The 27,613-nt window shown below is 45.1% G+C and overlaps 1 protein-coding gene across 1 annotated transcript; it reads right to left on the reverse strand.

Annotated features, from left to right (window-relative positions):
- Window positions 1–1,556: 1,556 nt before the first annotated feature.
- Window positions 1,557–27,489, reverse strand: ttc9b (tetratricopeptide repeat domain 9B). Its single transcript, XM_037459267.2, has 3 exons — window positions 26,717–27,489; window positions 5,646–5,828; window positions 1,557–5,266 (listed from the first exon to the last, which is right to left on the reverse strand). The coding sequence occupies exons 1-3, from the start codon at window positions 27,186–27,188 to the stop codon at window positions 5,172–5,174; spliced, it is 750 nt and encodes a 249-aa protein (XP_037315164.2). The 5' UTR covers window positions 27,189–27,489; the 3' UTR covers window positions 1,557–5,171.
- Window positions 27,490–27,613: the final 124 nt, after the last annotated feature.

Consider the following 27,613-nt stretch of genomic DNA (forward strand, 5'->3'; position numbering starts at 1 on the left):
TTACAAGAACTTGGGTTGGTGTGAACTGAGTGAACTGCAGTTAAATATGATTTCTGCGTTTCTTACATGCACCAGAAGAAAAAAAGGAAACTGCAGTAACAGACAATTTCCCCTAAGTGTCCCCACTGTGGGCTATGATGTCATCATCTGTTTTTCTCCATGTAATGAATTCCTATAGCTTCTCTCTGACTCTGCACTAAGGCAGATGAAGGTACTCTCAGCGCAGTGACAGAAGATTTTAAGAATCATTTTGAGATGTAAAGAGTGGAACGAAGTCTTCTAAGTGACTGTCAAAACGTAATATTTCACACGGATGTCGCAACCTTGTTGAAGAAGGATCAACTGTAGCCCTCGGTATGTACGGACGAAGCAAACACACACACTCACACACTCCACAGTTGTGTCTGTCAGTGTGACCGCCAATCAAACAGGCTTCCAGACGCCAGCCAGTTACCTAGCAACCCCTCTTCACTTCCATGGTGATGCTATTAAAAGCCACAACAACGAACAAAAAAGCTGAGAAAAGGGACGATGGGCCTGAAAAGAGAGAGAGAGAGAGAGAGAGAGAGAGAGAGAGATGAAGTGATAAATAGCCAGCAAAAAAGGAGCCAGCAGGCTGAGTGTCGCCTGACCGGTTCACAGCTCTCACACACACACACACACACACACAACCTGCTGGTAGGAAGAAGACAGTGTGTGCTTTCTCTGTCTTTCTTAACAGCAGATACTCTCACATGGTTAGCACCGTCTCAATCTTCCTCTTCATGGTTTTCCACCATGTTTTCTGTTTTCTTTCTCTGTTCTTCCAATGACGTCACAGCTCTGAATATGCAAACAAGTCAGGGGCCGAGAGTCTCCGTGTCACGCCGAGGAGGAACAGAGGACGGGGTCAGAGGACAGAGAAGGGACAGTTCAGTGTTCATTTGTTGAAGTGAACAGCTAAACCACATTTCCTGACAGTTGGTGTGTTCTCCGATCTGCAGAAGGATCGTCTTTGTCTAGACTAAATATTTAAACCGTGAGACGAGATTCGTTTAATGATGATGTGTTTATTAAGACAGAGGATGAATAAGTGTAGTGTAGGATGTTTAGCTGCACTGAAGATAGTACTACTTAAACCAGAGTCTTGGAGTTAGAAAGACATGCGTGTTTACCAGGAAGAGTTTAATTAAGAAGATACTATTGGTTGCATTTTTGGAAATGTCAGATGTTTGACTTTGATCATCTAGTTTGTGGACATGGTATCACATCGCCAACGCACAAGAAATCCTTAAAAAAAAATGAAACGTCTACAAATCCTTGAGAGAGAAATTGTAATCTGTTTATGAAGATCTTGTGGGATGATATTACTTTAGAAAAGACCCCCAGGGCTGCACAACACATTATTCAAGGCTTTCCAGCTGCTGACAAGAGTACCTCTTTAGAATAATAAGGCACAGGTTTAGCATTGCACTAGGACTACGTCTTCTTGAGTCTGCTAGTAAGACCCCTCCCCTCCCCACACAGACTTTGTTCGGACCGCACAACAACAAGAAGAAGAACAGCTACAAAAATAGTCCTCTTTGTTTTAAACTTTATTCATAATCTTCATTTACTAGTCAATAGTGCATTACCAGGCTAGCAGACCAGTAAAACCAGTGATGGAGGCCCGCGATGTTTGAATGTTGAATGGGAAAAGGCCTCCTGGGAGCGAGGCGGAACAAAAACAAAGTCCTAGCTTTGACGTCTCCAGCTTCATGTCCTTCTGTTTCCCCTCCATCGGTCGCAGAACCAACCCGGATGGAGCTAAGGGGCTTTGAAGGAGCAGCTCAGATCCAACTGCTGCTCCGAGTTACTGTTCGTCTTGCTGTGCAGAAACAGAGGAGCCGGGTCAAAGGTAAATGGTTCTGGATCCCTCGACGAAAACATCAACAGAAATACCAACATGTACAGACTCACAAAGCAACTCGGGGGCCGAGTTATAAATTATCTTTTCTATCTCTTGCTTTTCTTTTACGCTGATAAAGTCATTCCGTAAAGTAAAGCTCTTTACAACCATAAAACTTTCCATTTTTTGTAATTTTTTTTGTACATTTGTATCATATATTCACAAAAAGTACTCTGACATTTGACAAACAGTTACCTTAAATGACATCAAAGCAAAAAAGCAAAAATAACAGCCAGTTTGACTATTCCGTCGTTGTTGTTGTGCTTTTTGTTGTTTCTTTTCCAAGCTACACTAATTGTGTGTCTAGCTCTATTTGCACAGATTACGCTCACGATAACGGCTCCACTGTGGGCTCTGCCAATAAAAACCAAAACGGATCAGTCAGAAACGAACGTTGTTGTTGTTGTTGTTGTGTGCGAAGCGAGTTGTGCCTCGACGGCTGCGTTACACCTCGAGCGAGAACGACAATAACAAGATGGCGGACTGGTGCCATGGAGAGAGGACCATGGGAGGAGACCTGTCCCTGAAGGGCCCCTGAGTAAGCAGACTTAGACCAGGCAGCCACGGAGACGCAGCCTGCAGGGGCCATTTCGTCGCTGTTGTTTGCTGCGTTATTTCCTCTGGGACACTAAAGCGTCGAACCCCCTGAAGCTGGGCCACGAAGTGTTTTTCCACTCGATACTTGTGAGCATTACAAGTAATTTCCTTTAGAATAATGCTGTGCTTTCCACCAGGAGAAATGAGGGACAATGAATTAATTTAATTCAGCAGTAAGATGATATGAAGGAGTGCTCTGACACTTGGGGAATCAATCCAATTATTTGGTGAGCTGTGTGCTAAGCTAACCTGCTGCTGTTGGTGGCTTCATATCCGCACATTTCCCAAAATGTCAAACTTTATATGTATTCTATATTTATATTTAAATATATCTCATATAATTTACACTGCACGGCTAATTAAGCTAAGAGGACACCTCAAGTCGTTCAGCTCAATCTGAAGGAACATTTTAAATCTTAATTTGGCAACAAACAAATCTGTGCTTTTCCTGCTTTGACAAGTCCACGTGTCTGCTGAGAAAAAGCCTTGCTGGGCGTTAAATCTCTGTTTACGGTATGATGCATGACCCTCTAAACGTTGTCTGCTTGTAATGCGGTTTCCCTGCTGCCGGAGTGACTTGGATCTGCAGCTGCTTCACCGAGGACGATGAGGACGATGAGGACGATGAGGATGGTGATGGCCTACTTCGCCCTCCACTGGAGCCCTTCTGTGTCATACCGGTCCCCTCAACACTTTCAACAGTCCCATTGACACACTTAAGTCCCTATTGACCTCCTAACAGGTAACTGAACACATTGGGAGGATACATCTTGTACAGGATATTTCTCTGGTTTCTTCTGCCACATCTTTTTGAACATCCTACGCGGTTTGATTGCGTCTCATCTCTCACCTTGGCTGAGGCAGAAGGTGACCCCCTATTCTACTGCGCGGGTCACAGCCTGTTGCCACCTTCTGTGTTTCTTAAAGGGCAGAATGGTTGAAATAGAGGTATGAGAGAGAGAGCAGTGTGGCCGCATGCCATGGAAGCAATCGAGCAGGTATAATCCCAGTCCCATACATTTGAAATCAACTCTCTGGAACCGCACTTTACATGCAGGAGGTGGACTTGCAAACGAGGAGGAGGAAACTGGGTTTCATGGAGAAGGGAAATTCAGGTCATGCTTTCAAGAATCTTCAATCCAAACCATATGCAGAACAGCACAGGCAGATTTAAGCCTGCGGGCAAAGCTACCGTGAGAGCAACATTTGCATGATCAGCGATTCGTCTTCACAGGTCACAGAAGAAGCAGATAAAGTATGTTTTTACAGCCAGCCATGGATATCCACAAACCATATCATTGGTCGTGTTGTCTAATGTGAAAGCTGGCAAAATGGCTCACTCTTGTTGAAGCGCACTAAAGCTGAGTGCTCCAAGAAGGCGATTTGATTTTCCCCTGCACTGACGTTGCCTCCCAGGTGACTTGTCAATGTCTGGGAAGCTTCAGGACTAGCGATGAAAGGTCGGACCTCTGTTTAGAAGAAATTGTAAAGTGTTTCTCGCTGTGAAACTTTAAAGTGGATTTCCTCATAGCCAACGACAGCTGATGGAACTCGGATCCCATTGGCTTATTTCCGTTGTGACATCGTTAACGGGAGTAAAGAGCAGGGCGGGAGGGGGGGGGGGGGGTGCGAGTGGCTTCCACATTCTAGACGGCGACACATGACAAGAGATTCAAGATACAGCAGTTTCTACGATAGTACATCTGATGACAGCGAGACCCGCGGTACACAGAGATGCTTTCGACCACTAATAACTACCGAGCATGAAGAACAACGAAAGCAAATAAAAAAAACAACAACAACCTAGTAACAGTTTACAAACACGTGAAATAGCCCTTGAATTGACAAGTTACATGGTTTATGGGAGAGAGAAAGGGAGACAGTAGAGCGATAGATTATGCACAGAGGCAGGCGTTTCCTCTACTTGATGAAAAGGTTTCTCGTGCTCGTCCGTCCCGTAGTCCGCGGCCTGAGTAAGCCCTATAGTGGGGGAGGATGTACAATCAGATGAGGCTATGGTCTTGATATGTGTCGCACACACGCACGCACACACACACACACCCACCCACCCCCTTCACTGTCCTCCACTTATGTTCAAGCACGTACACCCCCGCCCCCCCCCGCCCCCCCTCAAGGGGTCGAGCTTCGCGGCGCTAGGAATTCTCCTCAAGAGTTTGAAATAAGATGGAGAGAAGGCAGAGAGAAAAAGAGCAAGAGAGCAGAAACAAAATGCTTTTTTTTTCTTCTTAAAAACAATGACTAAATTACGGAAATGTCTCTTATTCATGTGTCAATTTTGAATGGTCCTTTTTCCACTTCCACCACAATGACTGTTTCGCACGAGTATATTACAGCGTTTCAATTTTTTTTTTTTTTTTTTCTAAGTTTGCTCAACCGTCTGCGTCTAGGGGGAGGAGCCACACGACCTGAGGGAGGGAAGAGTGGAGAAGAAGAGGGAAGGGAAAGGAGGTTGGGTCGCAGTCAGAGCTTGATATGTCTCCCGGTTTTTTAATCCATCGCCGGCTGTCTGTTTTCGGGTCCGTCTCTTCCGTCTGTGCTGCTGTCCGGAGTCGATAGCGGACGAGGGAAGGGAGGGTCGATGGGAGGGTCAAAGGTCGAGGGGTCAGGAGGCCGTAAAGGTCGGGGGTTAGCCATGCGTCTCTTTGCTGCTCTCTCGCTCCCGCTGACAACTCTTGCTCATCTTCATCTCAGTCAGCTGAATGTAGCGCAGCACGTTGGTGTCTGATGGAGAGAGGAACAACGGATGTGAGGCAGAAAGGTGGAAATAAAAAGAGCATCTTCATCTTTGAGCCAATTCATGCAATTTTATTTCTTAAAGCGGCTACATTTGGGCTTTGATGAGCAGGGTTGTGACACAGCTGTGTGGCCCAGGTGGACAGAAGAAACACTGTCATTCATTTTCTCCACTGACTTTTCAGAAAATTGTGTAAATAACACAGCTTTATTTTGTTCATCGAAACGGGTGCGCTCCTTGACCCTGACTGAAACACGAGGCCACACGGAGGACAGATGCTGAGCTCTTCCACAAGTCAAGACGTGTAGCAACAAACACAGCGGAGGAGAAGCCATGTCAGAGGAAGTGAACACAGATCATCCTCACCTGAGGGTTCGCGGTTCTTGGCGTCGCGCAGGTAGCGGAGGGCACACTCGTAGTCCCCCAGGTGATAGAAGGCGATGCCGGCTCGGTACATGGCCTTGAAGTGGTCTCTCTGGTGGCTCAGCACCTTCAGGCAGTACTCCTTCACCCTCTCATAGTTAACAAGCTCCGACTGCAACAGACACGCTGCAGGAAGGAAGACAAGTAAATAGTGATTCAATTAAAGCAGATGCCTCGAGCCTCAGTCAGTGAAGTTCAAGCGACAATTATGTATGTTAAACAAGGTCGGGGATATAAATAGCTAAACCAGGGATGGGCCACTTAAATAGCTGGAGGGGGGCCACAATATATCAGAACCAGATTTATGACAAAAATGTTGTTGCAGGATTGGATACGGCCAACTGCTTGCTAACATGTGTTGGTTCTTTGGTCATTATGGCCACGTCATAGGAAGCTATGATTCTAGTTATGTGGGTGACTAAATTTAGCCACAGTCCCCATCTATTTTCATTTTTATAAACCACAAAGATGGTCTCTACATCTTAAAAAAATCATTAAGTATCCATTAACTTTCTCTGACTGGCTCCTGCAGTACGACAAAGCGCATACCTCATTTTCTCCCATTTTTAATTATTGTGCTAGAACTCCACATAAACAATGAATTTATGAGATTTACATAATCCCCATGTATGTGTATATATGTGATGCCTGTGATGTCAAAATGTACTAAAATAGTTATTTATGCTTTCTTGACATAAAAGACATTTTGCATATTCTAAATTATTCAATGTACCGTTTTTTACAGTGTCTTTATCTGTAGGTAAAGTCTTTTATACACTTTTACAACAGATACAACAGATACAACAGATTTTTGTTAACAAAAGTTGCTTTGCTAACCCTAAGGTCCTTCCTACTGTTCGCCAATGTGAACAATTCGCTCACGGAAAGTGAATTAAAAAAAACACGTTGATTTTGGTGTCTCAAAGACTTGAAAATCACTTTGGATGCTTTGCTGACATTTACCCAGACAGAGTGACGGGGGCCCTCCTCAAACAGTTGATTTTACAGAAAAGACCTAGGAAGATTGACAAAATGCAAACTGCCAAAGAGCAAATGGATTTATGATCCATATTGCCAAAAGAAGACAGACAGAAGAGCTCTGTAGAATTGCATTTCTCAATTTTGGATGTATTAGACTGCAGGTATCGTGTAAAGTCATTATATCAATAATAATGAAGTATGCTCACATGCCCATAGTATGACAATTGCAATTGCCAGACGCTAAATTGTCCATTGAAGATCATTGGTGGCAGCCATTAGTGGATTATTCATTAAATGTTACTCAACAGGATGGAGTCCATCATAAACCTCATGCAAGGAAGTTACGCTGGTGGGATTTAATGTGTTTATGAACTGAAAAGCCTCTGAGGGTTATTGATTTTTAAATGAGCCTTTCTGTACTGCACTGCACTGCGGCTCAGTGGTCACAGCAGAAAAGTCTCTGGTTCGGACCTTGGATCTCCTTGAGTGTGCAAAGCCTACTGTATAGTCCGAAGAAATGTATGTGTGTATTTACTACATCAGCTTATACCCACCCACGTGACCCTGCAAGTACAGAGTCTTGAAAATAGATAGACGGTGGCACAGTTAACAGCCAACAGCAACAGTCCGGACCAAATCTTATTAGATACTGGTCAGATTACCAAGATAATTGGTATAGCACTTTGAGCCACTTACAGTATCATACTAACTCATAAAAGTACAGCGGAAGGTGTATTTTTATGTTATTTTAGTCTGAACATCTTTCTAAAATGAACTTACAATAGTCCCATGTCTTGTGTTTTTCAAAATTCTGGATTTACCTGGAGCTTTGCCAGCCCCATAAAATGGAAAGGCTGGTTGTAGAGAGAAAATCCAGCCACCTGATATAGAAGAGATGCCTGGTGCAGCTTGCAGATTCAACCTTGCCAGCCCCTCAAGACAACAGTGAGATCCGACTTTTTCCAGGTGGATTATCAATCCTGCATCATTCAGGTCTGATAACCCTAATATGAGCCTCCACAATGATGTCGTTTTGACATTCAAGCTATAACCTCCCAGTTATTAGAATCAAAAGTGGTCCAAACAAACCAGTCACCGGTTTCTTCATCATTCTGGCTTTCTTCGTGGTCATTTTCTGCACACACCTTTACTCCTCCAAGTGTCTCCAAGCAAACTAGGCACATGGGTTTGCCTTTAACTTCGGTGAACAGATAATCCACTTCCCATTTCACCTGAAAGACATGATTTTCTTGATCGAGTTTTCTCTTTGGGTTGCTTTTCGCCATGGCTTGACCTCTCTTCCTCGCTGATGGAGAAGAGCCGGTGGAAGCACGTAGGAAGCTGCGTCTGGATAGGAAGCGCCATCCAGCATTGATGGGGCGCTGTAGAGGGCACACTTATAATTTTCAGAAACTAATCTAGGGGCCACTCCGAATGAGAGCGAGGCCGCCAGTTGCCCATCCCAGAGCTAAACACTAAATGTCTCCTGGCAAAGAGAGGACATGAAGTTGTGTGAGCAGTTTTAACCCCCGGGGAGAGGAGTAATGCCCCTACACGCTGACGTCGAGCTCGACACGCAGAAAACACGAAAGGGAGAGAAATCTCCTCTTTATGGATTGAACACTGCAAATACCGACTTCAGGGATGTTTTGTGAGCAGCGACGGGCAGCAGGAGAGACGAGGACAAAGAGAAACAGCATGGCGAGTTAAAGCCAGCGACAGACACAGCAGAAGTCCTCTGGGAGGAGACGTGAGTGAACCCTGAACACACCACGAAGAGCCATGTGCAGTACTCCGGATGAGGCCTTGTGTTTCACTGGAGCTGAGATCAGCTTGGATCAGAATAACTACATTAGTAAAGACGTACACTCACAAATACACACGCGCACACACACACACGCACGCACACACACGCACACACACCACTTTTAGTCCACTAACGCTTTTAAATGCCTGCTGATTGCTCAGATATCGCTTTGCCCTCTGGTGACCACAAGTACTCAAGGTTTTGTTTCCACTCTACTGGTTCTTATCTTTTTGTTGGCGTCTTAATCTATCTGATGATACATTAAAAATGCATTTCCCTGATCCTTCCTCTTACAACCATTGCCATGTCTGACTCCTGACTCTCAACCTACCCTCCTCTTTCTTTCTGCGTGGACATCAGGAGTCGGGCTCTACCAGCAGGGAGGCAGGGTGAAAGAAGACGAGGTTTGAGTGTGGGAGGGTAAAGGAGAATGGGGGAGACCGATGTGAGCCCATGAGGAGAAGGGAAAGGTGTGCACATCCCCCCCCCCCCCCCCCGGAGCCTCAGAGACATACTTTAGACGTACTTGTCAACAGCGCAAGTGCAAAACACTAAATAATTCATTACGGACATCAGGGGACGGACCGATTCAACAAGCATCAATGTGTTTTAGTGGTTGAAGTTGAAGCATTTGTCTGGTAGTCTGGAAGTGTGTTGTTGTTGTTGTTGTTGTGCGTTTGTGTGCCGATCCACTGCCTCAAGCCTCACATCTGTAGACATTTGATTCAATTCAATTTGCATGGCCCAAAATCACAACAACTCACAATTACAAATTTGCCTCTGTACACAACGACATACCGTGACGTAAAAACATGAATGTATTTTAATTGATGCTTTTTGTCTTAAAGACTCTTCTTTAACAAAGATCATAAACCTAATGAGAACTTTGCTGGTCGTAGACATTTTGCCTCTGTTGTCATGTTGAGAAAAGCACAGGTGTTACCAAACACCAAATGATTGTAGATGCATCATTGCAACGTAATGTTATGATTCATAAGCATGTCTCTCGGGTTCCATATAAATGAGAAAAACACAATACTAATATGCATGTAAACACACTTGGCGTGACAGTGAGTCAGCATTCACAATGCAAGGACCCTGCAATCAAAGCAGCTCAATGGAATAATGACTTCATTCATTTTAATAATCGAATCCTCTGCTTCTATATATACAGTATGTCTCCCGTGAAAATGCTAGCATAATTTAATATATATATATATATATAATTGTTACATGTCCTCATGTTTTGTGTCTCTGCCTTTAACTGTGTGGGGGTAGTGTTTTGTTTTTTGTCATGGGTTACAGGTGTGCAGTGCTGGTTGGCTGTTGGCGAGGAGGCGTGGCTGTATAAAACCTGGGGAGCAATCAGCTAACGAGCTGGTGGCCCATATAACCAGCCTCGTTGAGGAACAGAAGGAGAGAAAGAGAAAGGAGAGGCGGTGTTTTGTCGTATGGCCTGGCTGACATTGGTTTTGTTTGAGAGCTGGTCGAGTGAGACCAAATGGTACTCTACCTCAGTCTGGAGAAGGGGTAGGTAGTTCTGCCCATGGGTGTACATTTTCCATCACGTAGGTAAACCTTTGTTACACACACTAAGTTAGCTGGGTGGGGTCACCCCTGTAGTTTTTGCACTAGAGAGGTGAGCTGGTTAGGGATAGAGTGTGTTAGGCAGGGAAAGGGGCGTAGAACAAAAGGGACCTTTTGTTTATTTCCTTACTTTGACCCCAATCCCCACAATCCCCTTCTCCTCCCTGATTTCGTTATGTGTGTACCTTTTTTGTTGTTGTTTGTTTGTGTCACCAACTAAATGTCCCACGGGGACCAAACACAAATTTTTCGTGTCAGGCCTCATTTGTTTCAGCTGCACCCCCCCCTCCCACACTACGTCACTGTCCACTGCCCATTATACAGGGGGCGCCAGCACAGGTTTTTACGTTCCCCACCTGTAAAACGAGTTCCCATAGGTGGGAACGTAACATGGGGGCTCGTCCGGGATATTTTGAATCAGCCTGTGCACACACTCTGTGTTTGTAGCTTTGGATTGTGTAAAGTGTGGTAGTGGGTTTAAGGTGTTTGTTTAGGGTGACTCATAAAATGGCCACCTTTGATGTAAAAGACTTTCTGGATAACCCTACATGGGAGGATTTTGAAAATTGTAGAAGAGTGGATTTAGAATCCTTGGCAGCCCATTTGGGTGTCTCTGTGCCAAGGGGATTTGTTAAGGCGGAGGTACGTGCTTTAGTGTTGGCCGCACTGCTTGAACAGCAGGTGCTAGTTTTGTCTCAACCTGTGTTTGAGGAAGGGGTGGATACTCCGGGGTCCCCGGATAGACCTCCTGAGGCTGAGTATAAGGCCCCGGCCACCTTGCCTCGGTTTGATCCCTTCTCTCCCATGCCTTCTGCTGTACCGCTACAGCTGGACGCCGAAGAGAGGGCTCAGATCCGAAAAGAGGAGCTCCAGCACAAGTTGGAGATGCGTAAACTGGAGTTGGAAGCGGAGAGGGATATCCGAATAAGGCAGATGGATTTTGAACTGCGAAAGTTGGAATTGGACGCAGAGAGGGCGAGGCTTGCCGCTGCTTCTGCCACGCCCACTGGGGGATCTTCCGCTCAGAGCGCTGCAAATACCTTTGACATCAGCCGGCATATTGCTTTAGTTCCTCAATTTTGTGAGTCTGAGGTGGATTCGTACTTTAGTGCATTTGAACGGATAGCAGTGGCCTTAAATTGGCCTAGGGACGTGTGGCCACTGTTACTTCAGTGTAAATTGTCTGGTAAGGCGCAGGAGGTGCTGGGTACCCTCTCCCTTGCTGATAGTCTTAACTATGACGTTGTTAAGGCTACTGTGCTACATGGATATGAGCTGGTGCCAGAGGCTTATCGCCAAAAGTTTCGACGGCACACCAAATCCACTATAAAAACCTTTGTCGAATTTGCGAGAGAAAAGGAGTCCCTATTGGACAAATGGTGTTTGGCAAGTAAAGTTAAAACTTTTGAAAGTCTTCGTGAGTTGATTTTGTTGAAGGAATTTAAAAACAGCCTTCCAGAGCGGTTGGTTGTATACATTAACGAACAAAAGGTTAATAAGTTATCGGAAGCCGCGGTGCTGGCCGATGAATTTGTGTTAACGCATAAAACTGTGTTTCCCACTCACCGTAGTGAAACTAGACCAGTTGTTTCTGCACCTGCCTATAACTCCCCTCGTTACACGGTACATGCACGACCATCTCAAAAGGAGGAGCGTGCATGCTTTTACTGTCATAAGGTTGGGCATGTCATTGCCGATTGTGTGACTTTAAAACGCAAGTCCCCACCATCAACCCCTAAGCACCCCAAAGGTGTGGGGTTAATCAAGATGGCTACACAGGGCACAGTACAAGAGAGTTCTGCCGTTCGACCGAGTGGTTGTGACCCAACGTATGACCCGTTCATATTTAAAGGCTTTGTTTCCCTGACAGGTGATTCTAAGGACCAGGAGCCCATTTTGATATTGAGAGATACTGGGGCGGCTCAGTCTATAATTCTCTCAAGTGTTCTGCCCTGGTCAGCTGAGTCTTACTGTGGTTCTAGTGTATTGTTGAGGGGGATTGAAATGGGTTGTGTCCCTGTTCCCTTACACACTGTCCATTTGGTTTCAGATTTGGTGAGTGGATGCTTCAGAGTTGGTGTACAGTCCCAACTGCCCATAAATGGGGTGGCTCTAATCATGGGTAATGATCTAGCAGGAGGTAAAGTTGTGCCAGTGTTGGAGGTAATAGACAAGCCAGATGTGCAGTCTAGTGGAGATGTTTTGGCCACTACATTTCCTGAGGCCTTCCCTGCATGCGTAATTACGCGTGCCCAGTCGCGTCGCTTGGGTAGCATGCTTGACCTATCTGACTCTGTGCTTGCACCTATGTGGACTGGAGAAGAAGTCCCGTGTTCTACTTCTGTGATCCCAAGTAGTTCAGCTAAGGTTGCTCTTGAGGTAGAAAAGAAAATGGATTCCTCGGGTGACGATTTAAGAGTACCATTGACTAGGGAAAAGCTAATAGCTTCCCAAAACGAGGATCTGAGCTTAGCTAAATGTTTTGCCTCTGTTGTGAAGTTCGAGGAAACCGCTACGACGTGTGTGACATATTACTTGAAGGACGGTCTGCTAATGAGAAAATGGACTCCCCGTACGGATCCAGGGAAGGATTGGAGTTCGGTTTTCCAGATTGTAGTTCCAGCCTTGTTTCGGACACACGTAACGTCTTTAGCTCATGATATTCCCTGGTCTGGTCATTTAGGGGTGACTAAAACATATGATCGCCTCCTCCGTCATTTCTTTTGGCCGGGAATGAAACAGGATGTGGCTCGTTTCTGCCGTACATGTAGTACGTGCCAAGTGGTAGGGAAGCCTAACCAGGTAGTTCCCCCGGCTCCTTTATGCCCGATTCCGGTCATGGGAGAGCCGTTTGAGAAGGTGTTAATTGATTGTGTTGGTCCCTTACCACGGACTAAGTCTGGAAACCAATTCATGCTCACCATAATGTGCACGGCTACTAGGTACCCTGAAGCAATTCCTATGCGTACAGTCACCAGTAAGGCAGTGGTGAAAGCCCTGATTAAGTATTTCTCTACTTTTGGGTTCCCAAAAACCATACAAACAGATCAAGGAACAAATTTTACATCTAAACTGTTTGAGGGAGTGTTGAAGACCTTGTCTGTGACCCATAAGTTGTCTAGCGCTTACCACCCGGAGAGTCAGGGTGCGCTGGAACGTTGGCATCAGACCCTAAAGGCCATGTTAAGTAAATACTGCAAGGACACCGAGAAGGATTGGGATGAAGGGATTCCATATGTGCTGTCTGCGATTCGGGAGACTGTGCAAGAGTCTCTTGGGTTTAGCCCCGCCGAGCTAGTCTTTGGTCACACGGTGAGAGGGCCTCTAAAGATACTAAAAGAACAAATTATGGCTAGCGATTCAACAGAGTCTTCTACTAACGTCCTAGACTATGTAAGTCAAGTCCGAGAAAGGCTGCATGATGCATGGGCAGCAGCTAGAGAGAAACTGTCTTCAACTCAGAAGAAAATGAAACGTCACTTTGATATAAAAGCTGTGTCTCGTTCTTTTCAACCAGGTGACCAGGTCTTGGTTTTATTGCCGGAACCTGGTTCTTCCCTTTCTTCCCGGTTCTTGGGTCCCTATGTGGTGGAGGAAAAACTCAGCGAGACAGATTATGTCATCAAGACCCCAGACCGGAGACGACCAACCCGAGTCTGCCACATTAACATGATTAAAGCATATCAGGTCAGAGATGGTTCCAAATCTGGTACCAGTACAAGTCCGGTGGTTGCCGCTGTTGCCACTGTTAAGCAGGTTACCCAACCTGGACTCTGGGTAACTGATGAGGACAGTTTAGCGATGCGAAATACTCCAGAGCAGTGTGCTCATTTGGGTAATTCTGAGATGTTAGCGTCTCTTCCCTCACATCTGGAGCATTTGAGTGATCAGCAGAGTGCTGATATACAGTTACTAATTGCTGATTTTCTGAGTCTCTTTAAGGATGTCCCGAGTCGGACAACTGTGTTGGAACACGATATAAAGGTAGGCGATGCTGCGCCAATCAAACAACATCCATATCGTGTTAATTTAAGTAAGAGATCAGTAATGAAAGCCGAGGTAAACTATTTGATAAAAAATGGAATGGCAGTCCCCAGTAGCAGTCCTTGGAGTTCTCCCTGTTTGTTGATTCCAAAGCCAGACGGGACTCAAAGGTTTTGCACGGACTACCGGAAAGTGAATAAGGTTACGATCCCTGACTCATTTCCTTTACCTCGCATGGATGACTGTATTGACACCATTGGCTCAGCTACTCATGTCACCAAACTTGATTTATTAAAAGGGTATTGGCAGGTACCTTTAACCCCGCATGCTTCTGAGGTGTCTGCTTTTGTAACTCCGGACAGTTTCTGCCAGTACACGGTGATGGCGTTTGGAATGAGGAACGCCCCGGCCACCTTTCAACGGTTGGTAAATATAGTATTGGCTGATATTCCTGATTGTACAGCGTACCTGGATGACCTAGTGATTCATTCCACTACCTGGGCTGATCACATAGACACGTTGAGGGCTGTGTTTGCACGCTTGGCCAGCGCATCGTTAACCCTCAACTTGGCCAAATGCGAATTTGGAAAAGCAACCGTAACGTACTTGGGTAAGGAGGTGGGAAGAGGTCAGGTTCGCACCCTAACTGCCAAGGTAGAAGCTATCACACGGTTTCCTGCTCCTGCTACTCGGCGTGAATTGCGCAGGTTCTTGGGCATGACTGGGTATTACCGAACCTTTTGCAAGAATTTCTCCACTGTCGTAGCCCCACTGACCCAATTACTCAGTCCTTCGGTGTCATTTAAGTGGACTGATGAGTGTCAGTCTGCTTTTGAGTCTGTGAAAGACCTATTGTGCACTTCTCCGGTTCTGTCTGCCCCAGATTTTGAAAAACCGTTTAAGTTGGAGGTGGATGCCAGTTCTGTGGGTGCGGGTGCTGTACTGTTGCAGGAACATGATGGAGTAGATCACCCAGTTTGTTACTACTCTAAAAAATTCAACAGTTGCCAGTCCCGTTACTCCACCATAGAACAGGAGACTCTGGCGCTGTTGTTTGCATTACAGTTTTTCGAAGTTTATGTTGGCTCCAGTGTGTTGCCTGTTGTGGTATATACTGACCACAATCCTTTAGTTTTTTTGGGCCGCATGTACAACCACAACCAGCGTCTCATGCGTTGGGCGTTGGTTATACAAGGTTATAATTTAGAGATACGACACATAAAGGGGTCAGAAAATGTGGTTGCTGATGCTCTGTCTCGGGTTTAAATGAATAGGTCTGTGATTTGTTTTTTTGGTGTTCGATACCTGAACTTTTGTTGTGACCACTGTAGAGTCAGGTACAGACCATGTCGTAATCCCACGGGTTTACTCTTTTTGGAGGGGGCGTGTTACATGTCCTCATGTTTTGTGTCTCTGCCTTTAACTGTGTGGGGGTAGTGTTTTGTTTTTTGTCATGGGTTACAGGTGTGCAGTGCTGGTTGGCTGTTGGCGAGGAGGCGTGGCTGTATAAAACCTGGGGAGCAATCAGCTAACGAGCTGGTGGCCCATATAACCAGCCTCGTTGAGGAACAGAAGGAGAGAAAGAGAAAGGAGAGGCGGTGTTTTGTCGTATGGCCTGGCTGACATTGGTTTTGTTTGAGAGCTGGTCGAGTGAGACCAAATGGTACTCTACCTCAGTCTGGAGAAGGGGTAGGTAGTTCTGCCCATGGGTGTACATTTTCCATCACGTAGGTAAACCTTTGTTACACACACTAAGTTAGCTGGGTGGGGTCACCCCTGTAGTTTTTGCACTAGAGAGGTGAGCTGGTTAGGGATAGAGTGTGTTAGGCAGGGAAAGGGGCGTAGAACAAAAGGGACCTTTTGTTTATTTCCTTACTTTGACCCCAATCCCCACAATCCCCTTCTCCTCCCTGATTTCGTTATGTGTGTACCTTTTTTGTTGTTGTTTGTTTGTGTCACCAACTAAATGTCCCACGGGGACCAAACACAAATTTTTCGTGTCAGGCCTCATTTGTTTCAGCTGCACCCCCCCCCCCCCCACACTACGTCACTGTCCACTGCCCATTATACAGGGGGCGCCAGCACAGGTTTTTACGTTCCCCACCTGTAAAACGAGTTCCCATAGGTGGGAACGTAACAATAATATTTCACACCCTAACCATAATCCATAACCATAATCTGCATCTTGTGTGTAGATTTCCTCCTCACCTATGAGATGTTCTAACATGTTGGATTTACGATAAAAAAGAACAACAGCCATCCTGTTATTTTCAGTTAAGCTCATGAGTCAGCGAGGTGGAAGCAGTTTTCCGTCTTCAGTAATCGTAAGTCAGCTCTGCATCTGAATCGTCCGGTAGCCCTCCTGCAATCCTCTCTCCAGACTCCACTCCTCTATTTGTTTTTACAGCTGTCCGGCTACGACATGGCTTCTCTCATCCCTCCACACACCCATCAGTCAACGCCCTGCAGCAGTGGACGGCTTTCACAGGATCCAGTTACAGTCCATAATGGCCTAATGGCTGACGCAGTTAGTGAGTTTGCTGGCACTCACGCACACGCACACCCACACACACACACACACACACCCACACACCCACACCCACTCTACTATTGAGGAAACACACCTACAGTGCAAGCGGCAGACACACAATGACATGGGCAGGGTCACAACCACACATTGTTGGCTGCAAACTATCAAGTGGGTCCTGGATATAGTACATGACAACGTAACCACACAGAGAGAAAGACAGACACACGGGAGACTTTAAATGAACGGTTTGATGCAAACAATACACACACACACACACACACACCCAAGTACACACACTAAGGCAGTGTGCCGGTGATGACTGGCCGGCTGCACCCTTGTCCATTAGGCAGATGGATGGCATGCCAGAGGAAATGTGTGTTTTTTATTTTTTTTATAGTTTAGTGAAAAGTTGTTTTTAGTACATTCGTGGAACGTTTTTTTCTGAGTTTGAACAAAAACTGATTTGTTTTTTTACGAATCAACACAACGAATAGTGAATAGCAGTAGACCTGGACTCAAGGCAAAAGGGTCGGGAACCAAAAGGTCCATCACAGCAATGCTGCTCAAGCATCCCCAGAGATGAGGGAATAGGAATGATGAGGTGTGACTGTGCAGAAAATCAGTGATGCAGACAAGATATATTTGTCTTAATGAAGGCATGCTTGTGAAAACAGGGACAGAAGAGTGAGCTGAAGCTGCCACACGGACTGTGTGAGCCCACATTTAGTGTCAGCGTCATGGGCAACAACTTATGTCCTACTGCCAGATTTGGAAAGAGGAAAATAAATAGAAAAAAAGACTGTATTCAAAAATGTATTCAAAAATGTATTCAAAACCTCTAAACCAAGAAAGAAAGACGGAAGGTGCAGAGCAGCTGTTTGTTGTTTGAATATGGAATAAGAGGTTGGGCGAGTGGGAGTGGTCAACACATGCTCTGGAACCCCATTGGTTTGCCTCAAGCATCATGATTAATGAGGGGGGGAAAAAATAGATAATGCATTTGCTTTTATTTAGCTGACAGAGCGCCAAGGCCTGGGAGGAATAAAAGAGAGAGAGATATATAGGCAGGAAGCCAGAAGCGAGACAAGAGACAAGAGACAGGGGGCGAGGGAGGACAGAGATAGAGACGTTAGCGACAAAACAAAACCCAGACGCAGATGGAGGAAAATGATGACTGGATTTTTTGTATCGGAGAGGACGAGAGGAGGGAGACAAACAAAGGGAAGGAGGTAGAGAGAAAGAGACGTTTTACCTGTACATCACCTGATCTACACTATGCACCCCACCTCTTTTTCCTCCTGTCCATCACACCAGGCGTGCCGCCACATTCTGGCTAATTTACAGCCAGTTGAGGGCCTGCTGATTAGTCTGCTGTCCATCACCGGTAATTAGCTTCGTAGGAAGGTAGTGGCAGAAGGAGAGACCCGTCACTCTCACACAGAGTGGTGCGCTTCACTCCTCCATTTCTGCCCTTATTTCTCACCTTTCACCATCTCCCCTTTACAAATGTCACAGATCTGATTCATGAGCAGGGGCCGTGCGTAGTCCTAAGCACAAAAATTGCCTCGCAGAATCAATCTGCAAGCAAAATCTGATGTAACGTGCTGACGTCACATTTCTCGGACAGTGCGGCCCGGTCTCTCCGGGTCTACTAAGAATAGCTTTGCTCCAACCACAAGCCTTTTGCAAATGCCTTCCTGCGTTATTGGGAGGGACAGGGCCGCAGTTCTTCGATAGGGCTTGTCGGCACTGACATGACACAGCATCCACCCCACTTTCAACACCCTGCATTGTCATCTCTGCAGGGCCCCAAGGAGCAGGTTTTGTTTGCACAAAAGACCCCCCCCCCCACCCATATTTTTGGAAATCGTTCCCTGTTTTGGTTGATAGATCGTCCAGTGATTATCATTGGGGGTGTGGGGTAGTTAACAGAGGAAAGTTGGGACAGGAGGGAGTCTTAACTTTAGTTTTTGAACTATGATCTCACCTCATTGTTTCTTTCACAATCATCTTCTATTAACCATCCACCACCTTCCCTGACTATGACACAAACATGTGGCTCACATTTGTATCAGACACTGTTTGCTGTACTGGTTTTTGGAGGATATTTTAGTGTATAAATCTGAATCCTTATTTCATTTCAGTAATTGGTGTCAGGATTTAGGTTTTACCCAGAGGTGATAAAAGGAAGCAGTCACTCATAATGCAGCAGTGTTTTACCCTTGAAAATCTGACATAGGGAATATAAAATAGGCTCTTTTCCTAAGAGAAAATATGCATAACAAATGCTGTGATTTTTGTAAATAAAATTCCACTTAAAACAAGTGGTGCAAATGATCTCTTTGATTACTTGTCAGTGTAGTAGGAGACTAATGCGGCTCCATATGGTGTCAAAAACCTGCTCATAATTACTCTCTTATCACTCTTGTTTGATTATGTGAGTCTCAGAGGCCTCAACAGGCCCCTCTGGTGTACAGCTGAAAAGGTAGAGTGCCGAGATCAGCTTTACAAATGAGTCATAGACATGTTTAATGAGCATAACTACACAATGAATATGTATGGGTAAACCGGCCGCTTGACAGACATCAGAGCGCTATAGTTCATCCAAAGCGAACCAATATCTTTCCTAAAAAGGTATGTTTGCATCAAAAAACCAGACTAGCAAACCCAGCTGCCACCAAGAAGCAACATTTGGTTCCAGAGTGTGGGGAGGTTTAAACCTTGAATCCCAGTAACGTGTCTCCATTGATTTCGTTTGTGCTTGAGTTGTCTTTTGTCACAGATCCTCATCACCATGCTTCACCATCTTCTGCTTTGCTCCATCAGACACCCTCCCACATTGCACCTACCTCCTAAAATAGTCGCTGACGCAAGATTCGTGGTAATCTATTTAAATATTTATACGAGTGAGGTGAGGAAGCTATCTTCTCCATTACTTCACCGTAGATGAAACCATTTAATGCTCCCCATTGCACATTTCTGCTTCCAGAACTTAGGCCGAGCACAATTGGTTGTCTGCACTGTAACCCCACGGTACTCCGGGTCGGACTTCGAGGGTTAAAATGTCATCTGTGCAAAACTTCTATAACGAGCGAAGTCCTTATGTTTGTTGTTATAATCTTCATTATGTATGTTAAAGAAGACACTGTCTTGAAGAACAAAATGGATTAATTCATCTTTATCCATGTTTCGGGGTCACGTAATGAACAGAACTATGACGTTGATGACAGAGATAATCTACGGTATTGATCGAGGCGATGAACTCGGATCGATGGTATGGATAGGACAGAGGGTGTCGTGTGGGTACAGACTGTGAAGAAGAGAAGAGAGCTCACTTCGTCTTCATTCAACTCATTGCAAAATTGTTTTTTTAAATCTATAAATGTGTGAGGGCAAAATAAAGATTTGGGACTCATCTTCTCTGTCTAATCTAATCATTTACTCTGAGTAAAACCATTAAATATAGCAGATAAGTACAGTTTAATAAGGTCCGTAGCTGAACCTCCTGACAGAGACTCATTTCGCTGTGGCCCTCAGCTCAGCTATTATCTGTCGGGCTCTGGACAGACTCTGCGGATCTTTGGCTCCTGTGTAATTCAGCTTCTAGGCACCGTGAACCCGCACTCTCAAGTCAAACACTGTGACCTAGAATCAAGGCTTTTGTTTTTAATATGGTCCATTTGTTGTATATTTGTCAGTTGTGTTTAGATGATACGCTGCAAATAAATGCTCTCTGCATTATACAATATTAGATGGATGAGGGAATTTTTGGAAAAGTCAACACAAGACTACTGCCAAATGGTTTGGCTCTGTGTCTTATGGAGTCAGCTTTAATCTGTGAGGTAGTAAGGATTTTTTTACTAAGTGCGTGAAGTAAATTAAAGGCTAAATCATGAGCTTCTAGAACATCCTAAAAAGATACAACCATGTGTTGGCAGCCTGCTTTTTTTCTATATGAATCAGAGCGTACTCCCACACTGTATTTACACACCCAGCACACACATAGCAGCATTAGCATTAATATGGAGTCACCTTTTCTGTCCACCTGATGGATGTACCAATGTTTTTCTTCAGCTGTTTTCTGTCCCTGACGACATCTGAGGGAAATATGTGGCTCTTTAGTTGCTAAATGCTTCTGGATGTTTAGCGTCCATAACTGCCTTTGTGGTGTTTGGGGCTGGAAAGGTAGTTTAGGAAGTAACTGCCTGCTACGTTCAAAGGCTACACTAAAAACAGTCAGTGTGTTTCCAAACACAGCATGTTTATTCAGAAATTACAGGAGAAAAAATGTTTAAAATAGGCTCAGAATTGTAGGCATAACAATAGATGCATCTATAAAACACAATGCATAGTTGGCCTTATCAGAACATCAGATGTGTGTTCAGCCATGAGGAGACTGTAAATCAATATATGAAATAAACAATCAAATATTAAACTAATCATAACTCTAAATTTCTGCATGACTGCAGTGGATCGAGACAAAATTATTAGTGGTTTTTTCGAGAGATTTTTGGGAAATTTGATTAAAGTTTGAGCCTCATTTGGATGGAAAGTGATGGACATTTTACAAGCTCTTTGGAGCTGCAGGTTTGTGTGGCATGTGTATGTGGGTTCACCCTACAAACCCTTTCATATTTGAACTCTATCTTTAGATTTCACATTTGACAGCACTGGAGAGTGCTGGTAAACCGTCTCCACGGAGAATTATTCTTACTGCTGTATCAGCAGAATCCTGCTCAACCCAACCGTTGCATTGCACTGACACCACAAACAGTCAGTAACAAGGACAAGTTTTCAATGTCAGCCCCCAGCAGTGCATGTCATGGAGTGGGGAAAGCTCAGATAGTGACCGACACAGGCTTTTTATCAACACAGAGCTCTTGGGATTAATACAGAGAGCCAGACTGAGGCACAGGGTGTTAGTCTTGCACAAATAGCAAACTCTAATTAGTGGCGGCTTACAGAGGATGCATATTCTGTATTTGTCTTCCTCTCTCTCCATCTCTCTCTCTCTCTCTCGCTCTGTCAGATGGTGTCAGGAAAGGGCATCTGTTTCAGTTTCCTCTCAGCTGATGCCATGACTTTCAACTAGGGTCTAAAAAAAGCTTTGATAGACACTTTGAATGTATTCCTTACTTCACACAACTGTCCGTCCGTATCAGAAAATGATTGCCGTCGAAAAATCTAAATCACACACGTGCATGTTAAACACAACCCATTGAAGAAAAAATACCCCCGCTGCCTTTAGGGTGTTAGCGTTTGGTTCACTTGATTCTCTATTGTGCGTCGCTTGTGTGTTTCCTGATCTGCTGACTGTATTTCATGGAAAATGTATAGGTATTCAACAGTACCAACTTTATGAGTGCTTGCAGAGCTTCAATTAAAAAACGCTTATCAAAACTATTTGCTTGCGGCCCTCGTGTCCTCTTTTTCTGACTCTCTCTCTCTCTCTCTCAGAGTGCTTGCTGGCCTTATTTCGCCATTTCCTCCTGACAGAAGAAGACTGAATCTTATTTACTCTTGTGACAGGAGTCATCTGGGCTTGTCACGCCTCGGATATAAATCAGTTTGGTCTGGATTGGATTTCTCACCATAAAAACAAATTATACGAAAATAGACTTAGAGGTCAGACAGGCGAGCATTTTCCTCCCTACTTGTCCATCTCCTTTACACCATCCCCCCTCCTCCTCATCTCTCCATAATGCCTTCATATTTAAGAGTTATGTCAGTTTTCTCCTGCTCTCGCTCCCTCCCCCACGTCAGCCTCTGTATCCCCCCCCCCCTCCCATCCTCCAAATGTATCTCATTGAGCTGTGATGTAATGTGTAGGGCGGGCTCAGAGAGGAGCGTACAGTGGGAGCGGTACAGTAGAGGGAGTGCCAGTCGCCCCCGAACAGCAAAGCCGTGCCATCTGCAGCGCTGGCACGCAACGGACACCGTTGGGTTCTTCTCCAATGACAGACGTGCACGCACAGAGGGACCAAAAAAACAACAACCTCAAACCAATCTTCTCCCGTCCATTTCCCCTTCTCACCCTCGCATAACATTCCCGTGAGCACGTGGCATACAGTGAGTTTCTTCTCTCCAAAGCACCAGGAAAGTCCTTTATGTCTACCGAATGCCAATTCAAATCCAGCTTTCTCCTCATCACAACCCCTCTGTCACACATTTCCTCTCATCTTATTTCATCCTCACTTTCATCTTCTGCCTTTATCTCAAAACTCCACCACGTCCCCGGTGACGGAGCTGCTGGTAGGAGATGAAAGGGAGGAGTTTTCTATTCTGTTCTTCTTTTGTAGGCAGGCCTCGAATGTTCACCAGCAGTTGGTTAAGGAACCAACCCGTCTGTGGGGTTACGCACCACTGGCTTTGAAATGAATACAACCCCCAAACCGACACAGATGTGGATGCTACTAACGGACTCATTAAAACTTGGTATGGGCCTGTAATTGCATGTCATGGTTCAGAAGTTCATTGATGGCCCCGAGGCTGTGAATAGGGCTGTAATTGTGACGGGAAACACAGTAACAGCTGGTACGAACAAGGGACTTGGAGCGCGATCAGTTACCCATTCAAACCAGAAAAGTGTCATTATTCAAGATACTTTATGAAAAAATTGATGGCAGAATAAGAGGCATATTATAAACTACAGCTGCGACGCTATGCAAACAAATGCCAGGGGAAAAAATATATTTTTTATCATAACGAGTCAGTGAATGTCTTATTCAGGTTAAATCATCCAACACGTAGCTGCATCTGCATGTTAATACAAAAAGAGTATTATTAGCTGGCTGTTTAACATTTCAGTGTTTCCCATTTCAAATATATACTTCTTTCACTGCACAAAAATAATTGTCTTTTGGTGTTTAATGGTGTAAAAAACCTTTTAAAGAAATGCGGCGCGTGGGTGAAACCTGCTGGATCATCATGAATGCGAGCAAAATGTAGCACATAAACAATTTCAGCCATTCCTTCCTGCATGTGTCTCTACTAAGGTCGTGACATATGACTCATTCACCCATCGAGCCAGTCAGGAGGAACAAAGGCGATTCCAGGCAGAGATCAGAGCGATCATGAGGTAATGAAAAGTCAGAGTGAGCACTGCTCTCACAAGAGGAACACTTGAAGCTGCTTTCTGCTTCATTCTCCTCACACTTTCTGACGCACATCTGAAGCCATCAAACGTAGCCTCCAAACCGGTTGGTACAAGTCTGTCAGTGTGCCGTCTGTGTAAAGAGATAAGCTGCAGTTGAAAGTGCTGCTTCATGATCAATACCAAGAAAAAGAGCAAACAAACTGCGGTCATAACAACCATTTTGGTTTGTGACTCCCAGTGTGTGTGGTGGGTGGGTGGATGGATGGGTGGATGGATGGGTGGATGGATGGATGGATGGGTGGATGGGTGGATGGATGGATGGGTGGATGGGTGGATGGGTGGATGGGTGGATGGGTGGATGGATGGGTGGATGGGTGGATGGGTGGATGGGGCGGACTGAGAGGCAGTCGGCCGCTGGCCAACATGTTGCTCCACTATGAAGTGCAACCGACACAGTGGTGGTGTAACCCATTTAGATACAGCCCTACAGGGACACACAGACTCTACTTAACAAGGCCAGCAAATAGGACATCCATCATCCATCATCCATCGTGTCCGTGCTTATTCCGCAGCTTTTCTTCTCTCCGCACCTTCACTCTCACATATGTTATCTTTGATGCCAGTTTATTTTCTTTCAAAATCTTCTTGTTTAAACCTTATTTAAAAGTATTTGTGACTAGTCACAATGTGACTAACACGGCTGTAAATGAACTGTTTATTTAAATGCAATGGAAAAGAGGTTTAAAGTTGCGCAAAATGGAAATACTTAGCGACAAGTACCTGCAACTCAATAAAACGAAAACAGGAAAAGCTTTCACTTGTGACAACAAAGTCAAGAGGAAAACCCACACACACATAAATAACAAATGCACAACAACACACCACCTAAACCAGATCAGCAATGTTGGCAATTAACGGAAAGTAAAGCTCCACTGAAAGCAACTTCCCCACACCCACATTTTGTATTTACATATAGAGTAGCATTTTAGGGAAGCAACTCAATGTTGGTGAGAGGTTTTCTTTAAATATGTCCATGCTCAGACACCAATGGGCTCAGTGGGAGAGAGAAAATACAGAGAAATGGACGGACTAGTTTTTACATGAGAGGTTTGGCATTTAACAATGAAGACAGCCACAGGAATAAGGCCGTAATATGACAGAAATATACGGTTTATGGGGGGGGGGGGGGGGGGGGTTGTATCATGATATGTGGCATGTGGCAAGTCATTTAAATGGACATCCAAAGAAATATGAATATAAATATTCTATAAACCACTTAAAGTAAACAACAGATAAACAACAACCAACAAAGTCAAGTTGTACACAGTAATTTATAACACAGCAACGTTGACATGAGGTGTACGTGAACACTGTTTGAAGCAGCAGTGAGGGCATGGAATCAGCAATATTAATACAACAAGAGGGAGAAGGCCCAGCGATGGTTGCCATGGTGAAAAGGGTCCCCTGTCGAGCGCTTGCGGCCCCTTCCTCCCCTTCCTCCCCCATCTCTGTTGTACATCAGTCAATCTCTCTTGTACCAATCCAACTGACTTCCTTATACTTTCCACTATATCTACAGCTTCTTGCTTACTTTTCCTCCTCCCAATTCTTCTGATTCCTTCCTTATTTAACTCTCCCTTCCTCCTCCTCCTCCTCCTCCTCCTCTCCTCTTTCCCTCCCCCGTCCTTTCCTTCACGCTACAGTGGCTTCCCTACAGGCTCCATACTGCGCCCTGGACGCGACACACAACAAGTCGACCTTCGATGCATAATGGACGGCTGACTGGACAACACCTGGACACAAGTGACGAGACACAACATCACCGACATGGTGACATGATATAAAACCATCATCATCATCACACTACTGAATGACAACATCCCCCATGATCTGCTGCCCATTATGCATGCCGAGCACATACTGCATTCATAACGACATGTTTACTGGCAATGTACTCATAAATCTGTACATTTTATTGAGTGGTTGTAACCATATACGAGTATTTCTTCATACAGTAAATCCCGATACTATTTTTGACTGTTGCAAAATAGATAAGAGGCATCTTCCTGAATGTTTTCCATTACCAAGCAGTCTGCCCTGATGAAAAGTAATGGATAGATGATTGATTGATCCTCAAACATTGACAGTAAATATAACATAAAATTTCAGTTGGGTGAATGCTGTTTAATTCTGTCTGCAAAAAATGACATACATTTCCCATTATATCAAGTTTACAATTAGAGGTCAACAATTTGTTGATTAAAAGAAAGTTGTAGTTATGCAACTATTTATTATTATTTTTCTCCACAGCTCCAGTTTCTTCCGTAGGAGGGTTTGCAGTCTTTCAATATCATTTTTAACTGAATATTTTGTTCTGTTTTCCCATTAAAACAAGATATTAAGACAATTACAGATCAAAATTTGTGATTTTTGATATTGCGTTAAAATTGAAATGATTTGATCTTTGTTCCAATTGATAATTCCCAGATGCTTTACAGATAATACTGTAATATATGAGACATGCTGCAAAGACAGCAGTTTGTTTTATTACTTCTTTTAGCATCCACACTTAGCAGGTGGACGCAGGAACCTGTGTACACACTACAGTGATACAGGCAGGCGAGGTGCTGCCTTTAGGCTATTCTCCCATTGGATGTTTTGGAAATGTTGACTTTTTAACATCAGAATAAAGTTGTCTCATATCGAAAATACGCAGATCTCCTGTGAGGCTTTTGAATGTGTGACTTTATTTATTGTCTTTCCGTTTTATGCTCACTTCATTTTCAATTGACATAAGGGGCCTGCATGAAGCACTATCATTTGGTGCGCACATCCAATCCATTCATTCGGCACCAAGTCACGTTATGATCTATTTTTGTAAGCTACGTGTTATTACTGCAAGAACATGCAGAAACCAGCGGCTTGTGTGAACCCGGTGAACCGGAACGTGCGATGCTTTGGTGAGGGGGTTTAATGGGGTGGCCGGGAAGAGGGGGGGGGGGGGGGGTGTGTCACCAGGTGCCGCTCACCTGTCAGGCTGTCGTAGCACTCGATCTCGGTTCTTTCCACGGCTCTCCGCTGGTCCTCGGTCATCTTGGTCCCGGCTTGGCTCAGCAGGTTGACCTCGGAGCCCGCCGTCCCGTCGATGACGTGCACCCCTTTGAGTTGCAGCAGCGCCCGGTGGTACTTGCCGATCGCCTCCCGAAATTTCTTCTCCTTGTAGCAGCGGTGACCCTCCACCTTGAAGTCGATGGCTTTCTGGATCTTCGCCTCCATGTCCATTTCAGCCGAGCCGGCTCGGTAGCCGCCTCCTCCTCCTCCTCCGTCTCCTCCGGGTGCCGCTGCCAGGCTCCGGCCGCCTGTTTCCGGGTAGCTTTTGAGGCTCTTTATCGGGTGTTGTTTGGCTTCCATGTTTTTCAGCGAAAGCGCCGGCAACGGGCCATGGTGCTCGGACACGAAGGTGCGTTTTGTCGGGGAGGTCCGGAGCAGCGTGCTGTGCATAAAGGACGCGGAGCGGCAAAACGCGGCGGCAGCTTTTGTTAGATTGTGTCTGAAAGAAAATCCGTAATATAAAATAAGTTCAATGTTTTTTTTTCAGTTGAGTTGGGCTAAAACAGCTGGTACCAACATCCTGACATCTCGCAGCTGGCAGTTTTTTTTGACCGTCGATGAAGAAAACGGATTCCCCGTTGTGGTCCGGATGGATGCTCGGGTGGATTTCTATGGTAGCAACCTCAGAGGCACGCGCAGCTTCAGCACCACCAACAGCGCGCACACGACAACCCGTGCCGAAGAGCATTGTGGGTAAAAAAAGAAAAAAGTAGTCGTGAGGCGTTGCTGCATTCCAGATTTAACAAGGAAAAACCGGAGGAAACGTGTAGGAATGACTGAGTTGATCGATTAGCCCTTTAATAAACCACATATGC

This window comes from Pungitius pungitius, chromosome 3 (genome assembly GCF_949316345.1).
Source record: "Pungitius pungitius chromosome 3, fPunPun2.1, whole genome shotgun sequence".
Lineage (NCBI taxonomy): Eukaryota > Metazoa > Chordata > Actinopteri > Perciformes > Gasterosteidae > Pungitius > Pungitius pungitius.